Source organism: Egretta garzetta, unplaced genomic scaffold (assembly GCF_000687185.1).
Source record: "Egretta garzetta isolate BGI_Z169 unplaced genomic scaffold, ASM68718v1 scaffold397, whole genome shotgun sequence".
Classification (NCBI taxonomy): Eukaryota; Metazoa; Chordata; class Aves; order Pelecaniformes; family Ardeidae; genus Egretta; species Egretta garzetta.
Window position 1 is genome coordinate 10,924,333 of NW_009260493.1, and position 11,565 is coordinate 10,935,897.

The 11,565-nt window shown below is 40.9% G+C and overlaps 1 protein-coding gene across 1 annotated transcript in view; it reads left to right on the plus strand.

Moving 5' to 3' along the window:
- Positions 1-11,565, plus strand: part of PTPRK (protein tyrosine phosphatase receptor type K) — a 384,122-nt gene that overhangs the window by 291,386 nt on the left and 81,171 nt on the right. The window contains exons 9-10 of the mRNA XM_009644374.2: positions 7,804-7,913; positions 9,135-9,336. Coding sequence (XP_009642669.2) covers positions 7,804-7,913; positions 9,135-9,336 — 312 coding nt within the window. The remainder of the gene's footprint in view (positions 1-7,803; positions 7,914-9,134; positions 9,337-11,565) is intronic.

Consider the following 11,565-nt stretch of genomic DNA (forward strand, 5'->3'; position numbering starts at 1 on the left):
TACTTGTCTTTTTGTTGTTGTCGTCTTTTAATCTTTCCCTTCATCTCTATTCTTCTTCCATTTCACCTCTTCCATTCTGCTAGGAGCTTTACACATATTTGAACTTCTAGGATTCCCTAAATGCAGAGGATCTCAGACTTTTACGGGGCCCTGGTGTGAGACAGTGAGGATCTCTGGTTGTCTTTCAAAAGGTTCACACTTATATAAGGCTGCATAGCTGGGCCAGACCTCCCAGAGTGGGGAGTGATAACTGAGCAGTGTATGGTGCCAGGAGCAGAATTAACTTGGAGAAAGGTTAGCAGAAGAAAAGGGTAAGATTCAGAAGCTGTACTTCAGACCTTTGGAGCCATGACTGATAAATGAAGAAGGTTTAAATAGCTTGTCATTCAGTATCTGCAAGAAAGCAAAGCTGGGAATGTCAATCTGAAAATAGCCTCCTTTCTGACCAGGGCTAGATCTGAATACTTCATAGTTTTAAGTATTTCTATTTAACTTAGATAGGCGGAATTAATCTTTAAGTATATCACAGTAATTTGCAAAGAGCTGTATTCCACATAAAAATAAAGCCCTTGAGCAATACTCTGTTAAACAAGTTGTGCAAAAAGAAGATGGAAACAAGGAAATTTGTCAGTGTTTTATGGGTGAAACACTATCTTTCACTTTGGGGAGAGACCACACCATCACTGAGAGTCAGGAGAAAGCTCTTCTGAGTACCTGGGAACGTGGCGTTATCTGTGCCATGACAGGGACTCGCTGCTTCACCTGGCTTGTACAGGAGATGGACAGTGTTTGAAGGATCTGATAAAGGAAAAAGAGGAAGGCTCGCACAATCCGGGGATGCATACGTGCTGGGCAGAGTTGATGTTTGGCATTTCGAACAAAGTACAAGAACCAGCAGTGAATTTCTCACTTAGCATGAATCAGCAGCGTGCACACGCTCTCGGAGCTGCCTGTTCACAAGGGCTCTGCGAACTCAGAGGGACCCTTTTAAGAGCAGCGGATGGTGAATGGGATTAAAGCAGATAAATGCTTCCTTAATTTTTAATTGGAAACAGATGCAAAAGGCAGTGGATTAACAGGAATAGTGACATTATCTCTGAGAGAGCAGCTACGGAAAAAGCAAATCGTGAAGCTCACAGTGTTTGATGGTGATTTTACAACTAGTAAGGGAGTGTGTCAGCTAACAGCAGGCAAACAACTAATTGAAAAAGATCACTTGGAGCAGGAGAAGTACCCATTTTGGGGCTTAACGTATACCAAGGCTTTGGTCTGAGCCAAAGGACACGCTCACTGGACACAAACGAGGGCCCCTGATCTTTCAGCGAGTGCGGCCCATTCAGCTCTGCACAAAGAGATCTAGAGCTGGGATGCAGGGTTAAGGCACCAACTGTCCAACCATTGCTCATGCTCCTGGGAAAACTCCAGCAGGCTCACCACGAAGGGAAACAACAGAGAAAGGGAGAAATGTTATTGTTAAAGGACGAAAAAATTAGAAATATTTAGTGTACTTTCTAAATGTGTGAAGAGGAAGTACCTTCCACCAATTTTGAGGGAGGATTTTATGGAAATAGTTAACTTTTAGTATTTGTTTGTGTTTGATAGTAAGGCTGTCAGTTGCCTTTACAAAAAAAAAAAAAAATTTTTTTTTTTTCCCCCATTCACTATTTGATACGGGAAACACTTTTCCTTTGTGCTTTTTCAAATTGTTCTGGCACTTCAGGAAAATATTGGGGAGGAAAAAAGAGGAGGTAGAAAATATGCTTCGATCAAAGGAAATGAAACAAACACATGGTGCTTCAAGGAGCTTTGGAAAAAGATAGGTATAAAACTGTGCTAGTAGCATTATAAAAGTAACAAAAATAGCCCACCTGGGAGAGAAGTTAATGCAGCGAGATGAGCGGGCACTATGTCCCATGCTGCAAAGGAGGGCTGCAAAGATTGTTTGAAATGGCAGCCTATCTTGAAAAATGTGTAACTTGCCTGGCCAAGTGACATGTGCATGGATGTCAAGTGACTCCGGTACACTAACCCTATTGGGAAAAAACTGGCAAATGATTGCAGTTAATAGAGAAGCCCATGAGTAAGAGATTTAAATGTGAAGTTGTCCACAAATGCCACTGCTATAGGTATCAACTTCAGTCCTTGATCAAAAAGAGAGACTAGTGACCTGTGTGTCATGAGCAGTGGCAAAATTTAGCGTAAATATAGTCAAATAAGGGAGGAAGTTTTATGTCTTTAGCAGCAGTGAACTGAAACTGATTATAACCAACCTACTGCCATTGATAGAAGGAGCCTGGGATAATCTATTTGTCCTTCAGCACGTGAAAATAACCCCAGTTCTTTTTTCCAGATGGTAGGTAAGATCTGCTATTGGCGTTATCATCGAGAGAGAGAAAAAGTGGTTGCAGAAAAACACGTGAGCACTTTCTATTGAAGATATCAGAAAAGTTGATTTGTGAGAAAATAAGAAAAATATTGAAATTATTAGCAGAGATTTATTTTAAGCTTACACTGAACAAACAGCAAATGAAGTAAGCTGTTTTAAGGTATTGCAGAGACTAGAAATACAAGCTAGGCTTTATATTAATAACTCAAGAAAAATTTGCCCTGAAACGCAGAATTATTTACCCTGGCTGAAACAGCTTCCTACTTTCATTTCCTTTGGATACCTATATTAGAAGTTTTATAGCTGAAAAAGTGATATTGCATATGAGATTCTGTGTTGAAATGGTGCGTTTGTCATAACGATGTCTGCAAATAGGCCAGAATTAGCGGCTATTTCAGCAGTTTGCAGTAGAATGAGGGCTTACACCTGGCCCCACGAGTTCCTGTTATTCCCAAACCATGCGCTAGCAGAAAGTACTCTCTGAATATTGATTTGCATATTTTTAGAAAGTTGTAAGGTATGTGAGGTTATTTCTCCCTGACACGGAGAAGTGTCTCCAAATCCCAGACACGGGGAGTACTGAAGTCAGCATTTGGTGTAAAAAGGCTTTAAACAAAATACTGCGGTAGGTGCCTGAGCCCCCGAATTCAGCAAATCCACAACTTGTGGATTTAACCCCATTTGATAGTTGCACCAATACCTACAGCGAGTGCCCCCGCCACTGAGGCCGATCAGCCTTGGTCAGCTTGCTTAGTAGCTTGATTGCAAGCATTTGTATTTGTTGCATGAGTAATTTTACACAGGCTGGGAGGTGCGGGGAGTTGTTGCTGGTGTGAACGGGTTGGTACCCGTGCCGTCCAGCAGTGGTGGGTGACGCAGACCTGCGCAGGGCTCTGGGCTTTCGCCAAGTCCCGGGGAGCCCCTGCTGCCCACTGCCTGGGGAGGGCAGTGCCCCCGCCACCTCCCAGGGCGCCCGCGCCAGCCCTGCTCCCCCAGGAGGAGAGATCATTAACCAAAGAGCACGTGTGCTGAAGGAGACCATTAATATGCAATCAGTTTTCTTCTCAATAGCTTTTTTTTTTTCTTCACTGCAACTGGTGCAACTTGAGTAATTTCCAAATAAGTAATTTCTGTGACCGCCTTTGGTGTAAATACTCGTATGGTAAAGACTAGTAATAGCAATTCCGATTTTTTTCCCTTTTTTATTATATAAAACTTGCTTCTATTTAAGCCTTAGTCTTGGGTTATAACAAAGCATAAAGTTAAAAGGGTAAGTCCCTCAGAACAAGCCAATGGAAAGGTGGGCCATTTTAATGGCTTGCAACATTTAAACAGTAGAAGAGATTGACTGTCACCATCTCCTGAAAATGAGCATCACCTTTGGGGAAAGGCTGTAAGTTTGTTGCTGATACACTTTACTTTTTGAGTACCACAAAGGAATTTTTCCCACTGTAACCATGCATATGTCTGCACATAGCCTCTACCATATAGCATAATAATACTCTGCACGGCTTTCATGGAGTATAATAATAATAAAAATACTCTGTTTACATGCACTTCCATTATTTTGTAGCAGGAAAACTGAAGCAATATAAATTCATTTTTATAGTGGTTGATGTCAGTTAATACGTTGTTCTTCCAGAAGTAATGTATTGTAATATAAATTTCCCGTTAAGTTAGTGTAGAACAAGGTTTAAGTGACACCATTTGTGAATAACAATTTATTTGTGACTGTGACATAATTTAATGCAAATATATTGCTCTAAAATGAATTGGTCTGATGTCAGATTGATGGTTTGTACTTTTATTGTGCATAGTATTTGTAAAAGTCCACCATCCCACATGTATATAGAAGAAAAGATTATCAGCTGTTCACTATACGAATATCTAGCTTCATTAAAAGGGCTCCGGAGATGTATGTGAATCGTGAAAGAAGAGCTTGTGATGTTTCCACTATAAAACCTTGCTGAAATTCCCTTTGAATTTGTTTTATGTTACTTTTATATACATGTGTGGTTTATGTTTTTATACTTTTTTATTGGACTTTTTTTGTTCAGAATCTCTTCTGAAACCCATACAATTAAATCCACGTAAATGATTTCGCTTCTTCAGAGAAGTGTAAATCTTGGCTTGTTGGAAGTTTAGCATCTAATAATGCATGTGAAAGGAAGAGTGTTTACTGTTGTCACTGAGAGATGGTGGGATCACACTTGACAAGGTCAGCAGTTGGAAAGAAAATCAATTGGACCAGGATCTTTTTAAAGAGAGGGTGTGGAGGCCAAAAGGTCCAAGTCCAACTCCTCCAGCAGCTATTCAGACTTTTTGAATTATTCAGACACCTGACTCTTGATAGGGAATCTTAAGTGACATACTTCACCTTAATATACATTTGTAATAGTCTTGAGTGTTCTGATTTAGTATAGACTGTCCGTGAGTCCAAGGGGAAGGGCGAGGGCTCACGTTGGAAGACGAATGGGAGTTGAGAAGGCAGCGAAAGGGCGCTGTGGTGAGCAGCGGGGCTTTGGGAGGTGCACACGCAAGCCTGAAGAAAGCTTTCAGGGCTGTTTGTGAGCCGTTGTCAGCACGAGGGTGATGTTTACCTGGCTGTTTCTCACTGGAGTCCTTGCTAAATGTTGTATAAAAGGGAACACTGCTTTGGAAAGGTGAAGTTTAAGCTATTTCTTACATCCTTAGAGTCCTGCTGCGAGTGGTAGGGAATGGATAGCAATGACTGCCTGCCTACACGGAAAGATGCAGTCTGAGTCCTCCAAATAGTGTTACCAACAGGTTACCTTGCTGTTGTTCTTTTGTTGTTGGTTTTTTGTTTCTTTGTTCAGGTTTTTTTCTTTTTTACTACTTTCAGCCTTTTTAAATTTCTGTCTGTTACTAATAACTGACCTGAGGCCAAAGAAATAAAAACACTAGATGTGGAAGTTTAGGCATTATTTTTACTAACCTGACCGATGAATCCATGGGCCTGCTCAAAGATACTGTGTTCTTTAAGCAAATTCCTGCTCCTGCTTTTCTCTTTCCGCACTTCCCTTTGACCCTTCTGTAAAGCTATGCAAATAAAAGACATTTTTACTGTGGTTGAGCTGGAAAACAGAAGGGAAGAAATAACTTCAGGCCCACCAAAACGTGTCCTTCAAACTAAAATTCATTTATATTCCTTTTTCTAGGCATCTGAACTTTTATTTGTTTCTTTGGTTTAATTCCACTTGAGCTCTCGAATAATTTAAGCTGATCCCAAGCTTCATTTTTGGTGAATTTGCAGGGGTGGGTGAGGCTTGTGGGAATTACTGTTCTCTTTTTCTGGACACTTTTGCTCTCTTTCACGTTCTGACCTTATTTTTACTGGGATTCCCAGCAAGCTGCTCATCAGTGTGCTTCTGTTCTTGTGCCCTTCTCATGCCAGTGGGAAGAGAAGCATGAGAGTAACTGGGATCGTGCAGTTCCACTCAGTTTAGCATTGCTGTTGCTGCCGCAAGCAACAACTTTTCTATTGCAGGAGAAGAAAACACAGTCACGCGATGTGATGAGCCTGGAGGCTTCTCCCACTTGGGTGTTTGAACAGAAAATGTAGGGGGCTTTATGCAACCCTAAAACTTGGGAGTCCTGCACCCAGTTTCAATTGGATATGAAACATGTTTTTTAAAAGCACCATGCAAAAAGTGTTTTGCAGGTTTTTGAGCAATTGTGTCTGTTTTCTTTCTAGCTCACTTGCTTTAATGTGCTTTAATGTCAGATTTCGTATTCCGTGCACGTGCCCTGGTGTGTTCCTATGTTCTCTCTGAAACACAGCTGTACATGCACACACACAGGGGTGCACGCATCTTCCAGGGGTGATGCCATGTGCATCGTACCTCATTTGAGACGTAGAGAAGAAAAACAATAGAGCAATCCCATGAAAAACAAAGCAGTGCCTACAGCAAGTCTCTGAACAGTCCCCTCAAAGAGCACAGGGGGGCTGTCGCGGCGTGTCAGCCTTCATCCACTGCCCGGTCTGTATCGGGACACGGAAGCAGGGCGGCAATGTAGGATTGTAGTCAACTTCCCCCAAGTCTTTGCGTGACAGATGGATGAGCGGTTTCTGTGAAGCTCTCATCTGTTTACTTGTGGGCTTTTTTGACTCCGTGAATTTTATTAGTGGTGTGCCAAATTACGTTGTTTGTACCAAGGGTCAGATCATCATTTATAGCTTCCATGTGGACTGAAATAAATCCGCTACTGGAGACAGACCCCTCACTCCTTGGTGCTGCTAGCACAGTGCCTGGCGCTTCCTTTGATCCAGCGGGTTTTAATTTATTTTTACTCTTTGTAAAACTTCAGTCTGCTTTGATAATTAATACCCGAGAAATATCATGCGTGAGGCTCACTGAAAGACGCATTGAAGAAAATAGGCTGATGAAGAAGGGGAGAGGAATAGATGTCATTGTATTAAATAGAAGTAACGTTTTAGCTTGAAAGACTGCAGATTTGGGCAACTTTGCCTTTTTGAGGGGGGAGGCTGTTTCTTTGGGTTCAGGGTTTCTTCAGGTGCTCTCTTATCCCCTTCTTTCAGCACGTATGTGTTCAAATGTAGGTGAACTGCTGTATGTGTCGGTAAAAATATCTTGTAAGCTGAAATGGGAGATAACCAAGCGCTCCCGCCTGGCGTTGATGGGATTACCAGGCACTGCGAATCACTCGGGCGAAGAGGCCTGAGGTGACACTTCAGACTCGTTATTACACCGGGGATATTGGTTCCGTTTAAAATAAGAAAGTAGGGTCATCTTGGTGTGGTTCAGTTCAAAGCTTTGAAAATGTCTCTTACTGGAAAGATGTGAAGTAAGCAGCTCTGATCCTGCTGCAGCGCGAGCGCGTCAGCGGCTGAGGGAAGTGGGAGCTGAGCGGCTGTGTTTGCCCTGCGCCCAGCCCCCTCTTTAAACGAGGCTTGCTTTTAAAACAACAAATCCTAAGAAGGGGTGACTGAAAGCTATTTTGTAAGCATTTCTCTCGTTTGGAAGACGGGGTATAACATAGGCTTTTCCTTGCCTTTGATTTTTCTTTTTAAAAGGATTTTAAAACCATGTAGTCCTTGTCCTAAGATACGCTTATTACAGAGTTCAGTGATGTTCCCTGAAGTTGTAATCTAGCTTGAACTGTTTCCCCTGGCTATACTACGAGACAATTTGACTTTCCGTGAAGTTTTGAAAACCATATGTGGGAATAATGTTTCAACTTCATGCTCTCTCTGCACTGCGAATGACAAAACACACTTTGAAGTTCTCTTTCGTACTCGCTGCCTTTTGCATGCGAATGAATATTAATAAAAGTAGACCTGCACTCACTTTCGGTTTTAATAGGATATTCTGTCATCTCTTTAATTTGTCTGTCTCTTGAATTTCCTATTTTTAAAAGTTTTATTTTGTTTGTAGTGCCAGGCCCTATACCTGCCAAGTCGGTGAAGGGAACTCCTTTTGAAGATAAGATCTTCCTCAACTGGAAGGAACCTGTGGATCCAAATGGCATCATTACTCAGTATGAGGTAATCATTAAACAGCTAACAAGCATAGGCTAGGGCTAGGAAACTGTTCTGTAGGCAGCTATTCAGTTACACGCTGTTTTCATTTACAGAATACTGGATTTTGTGTAGCGATTAGGTATTCAGAAATCATAATTATAGTGCATATGTTGTTGGCTGGCCAGCCCTGTCAAGTGGCTTTGGCATGTGAGTATAACAATACTACAATCCACGTGGGAGGTGCTGGTTTTAAAAATCGTGTGTCATCACTGTGCATCCTTCCAAACCCATGACAACCATGATCTGTGAAATCTTCGTTGGAAGAGAAGGTTACATGAAAAGTAAGATGGTTATTAAATTTGGAGCAATGTTTTTAGCTTTGTCAGATCTTTAGATATCACCCTTCAAGGAAACTTCCATGTATATTCTATTTAAGGAGTATTTAATATAAGCCTTCTGGGGACCTCCACAGGAGGTTGGCAGGAACACGAGCTGATTTGTGGAACAAGGACCATCCAGTCCAATGCTCCTTTTTTAAAGGAACAGAGGATGGAATTTTGTGTACTAGTGAATTACGGGAGAAAGACAAACCGACTAACCTAACAAAACCCCTTAAATATGTTTGTTTATCTATTTAATGCTAACAAAGTTCTTTAAATAGTGTGGGTTAACCCTGGTGGACAGCTCAAGCCCCACTCAGCTGCTCGCTCACTCCCCTGCAGTGGGATGGGGGGAGAATCCGAAGGGCAAAAGTGTGACCTTCTGTGTTTTAATCACAAATCCAAAACACAGCACCAGATGAGATGCTACAAAGAAAATGAGCTCCATCCCAGTCAAAACCAGCAGATTAAGATATCGTTGCTGGCTTTAAATATATTAACTCGGTTTGGGCCTCATTTAAATATGATTATTAGAAGAGGAGAGGGAAGTGTATTACAGGAAGTGAAGAATAAAGGGGTTTGGTGGAGATGGAGAGGATGGTGGGAGTGTCCTAACTTAAATTTATCCATGAAATTTTCCATACGTGAACTAAAATCACAAAGAAAGAGAGATGAAGGGCACCTGCATAGCCTTTCAAGTGAAGCAGACTCTACAATAATACACATCAAGTCCTCATGGGTGTCCCCGAGATAACTGTGTAGCCAGATGAGCACGTGTCTTTTGTTTCCTTCCCAGCCAAGCTAACCTAATCCCCTTGTGCCAAAAACTCTTAACAGTTATTACCAAAAATAATTGGTTTTGCAGGTCAGCTATAGCAGTATACGGTCGTTCGATCCTGCAGTTCCAGTCGCAGGACCTCCGCAAACCGTGTCAAAGCTGTGGAACAGCACGCACCACGTCTTCTCACACTTGCATCCTGGTACTACTTACCAGTTCTTTATACGTGCAAGCACCGTCAAAGGGTTTGGACCAGCAACCACAATCAATGTCACAACTAACATCTCAGGTAAAAACAAAAACAAACAAACAAAACAGTGTGTGTGTGTGCGAATGTTGACTGGTTTTATAAGGTTTTGGGGGTTGTTTTTTGTAAGACTTGAAAAATCAGGAACTGTGAAAGAAAAACCCCCCAAAATCCTATCATACTGTGAAACGCTATTACAGAAAATGTTTTTGAGCATATTTGCCAAACAGTAGCATAACTTCAGGGATAACTCCTTGCATGAGGTGGAAATTGCACACCTGTAGTTGTCAACTGTTTGATTTTGTGTAATCTTGTACTTTCATCTAAAGATTCTGAAGTGCTGTATAAACCTTAACTAATTAAGCCTTTCAGCACTCCATAGGTCACTAAGTACTATATTTGTTTTGCAGATTAGTAAAGTCAGATGCAGAAAATTAACTGACTTGCTCAAGGTGACACCACTTAGCAGCACCCAGCTATAGCAGAGTTGGGGCAGCTGGGAGGAAGTGTGAATTTCTTTTCCCAGGTTCATGTAGGTCTCCTCCTTCGTGCCTTTATTTACTTACCGTGATGCACCAAGATTAACAGTATTCATCTTAATAATGCACTGCAAACTCTAGAAGACGGTAACGTCAGATGGAATGCTTTAGTATTTTTATTTCCTTAAATTTCAGTATTACTCTCAAAGAATGAGATAGTAGCTTATGCAGGTGATAGCAGAAGATAAGTCAGTGCAGTATCTAGAGAGACTGTTGATTTTATGACATGGTGACTTCAGAGCTTGGCAGAGATCAAAGTCGTCAGTCATGTAGAAATGTAAACAGCACAAAGCAGGCTACTTTCCTTATTATCTGCCATAATGAAACCTATATTGTCTTGTAGAGGGGGGTTAATAATGTATTGGAATGCACCTACCATTTTTGTAGGAAACTACTCACGTAGTCTCCCCACCCAGTTTGCAAAAAACAAGCACATAAATCAAAATGTGAGAAAATTCAAGGCAGAGCTCTTTTAATTGTGTACCAAGTGAAATGCTGTAGTCGTAGTTAACTGTAAAACTTTGTTGAATTCCACCCCAGCACATAAGTACTGGCGCTCCTCACACCCCAGTCCCTTGAAAAAAACCCAACCAAACAAACCACCAAAAAAACCCCAAGCAACATGTTCTGTTCTGTTTATCTAGCTGTTAGGTTGTTTTGAAGTCTAATGTTTTACTCAGGTTCTTTTAAGGTCCTGTGTTTCTTCACAACAAATTCTAGTTCGTAAATTTTCAGGGATAATGGTGGTGTAGTACTTGCATACCTGTCTTCTCTTTGTAGGAGGAAAAAAAAACAAGTGTAACTATCTAATATCTTGCTAGCATGTCTGTCCCCCAGACATTTCAGTATTTTGAGAAATAAGCACCTCAACATGTTTGGATTCTTTAGGCCTACAGTGTGCTTAGGCTTCTTCAGATGTGCACTCTTTTCACCCCCAAATTTTGGGAATTTTGTCCAGAATCCAGTCTACCACGCTTTCTAGACACAGTATGGGTCTGTTAGTTGGCAAAACATGGCTAATGCTAGGAAATCTTAAAGGTAGGCAGTGACACCCTTTGTGTCTGAATTTCAGTCTGTTTTTTTTTTATCTAGCTTTATGCTGAACTGTGGTCTGGTTTCACTCTGCATAACTGATACTTTTTATGAAGCAACGCATATGTTTCAGGAAATGCTAGCTTTATTTTAATGAGGAGCAAAATTATTCCTTTTAGCCAAGCTTACAAGTGGTTTGCCATGATCCTAGTGAACATGATGTACATAGTAATTTATAAATGAACATTAAATGAACGTTGTATCTATAAAAATAATACTTCATGAAATAAATTTTTGTGTTCATCTAGGATCTGGAACTAATGAAGCAAGGCTTTTAATCTTTCAGTGCTCTTCTATCTGTTAAGATATTATCGTAAAATTATTATGACTTAAATGATTGACATCCTGCTAGGAAACATCTTTTTTTGTGAAAGTTCATCATACAGGCTTCATTAACAATTTTATAAAGGTACAGCCTTTTAAAAAAAATTGAGTTAGTTTTCAAGCTTGTTAAAGGTTAGTAATGAATAGAATTCTATTATTTTCTGAATCACAGAAAATCCTGTTTCTTTCCTTGCGCTAGAGCTGAAGTCAGCAACAACAGTATTGCCAGTGAGGGCTGCGACAGATTTGTGCAGAAGATTAAAGTTGGGTGATTGAAGTGATGACCAACACTAGCTAGCCAAGCCACAACAAATAT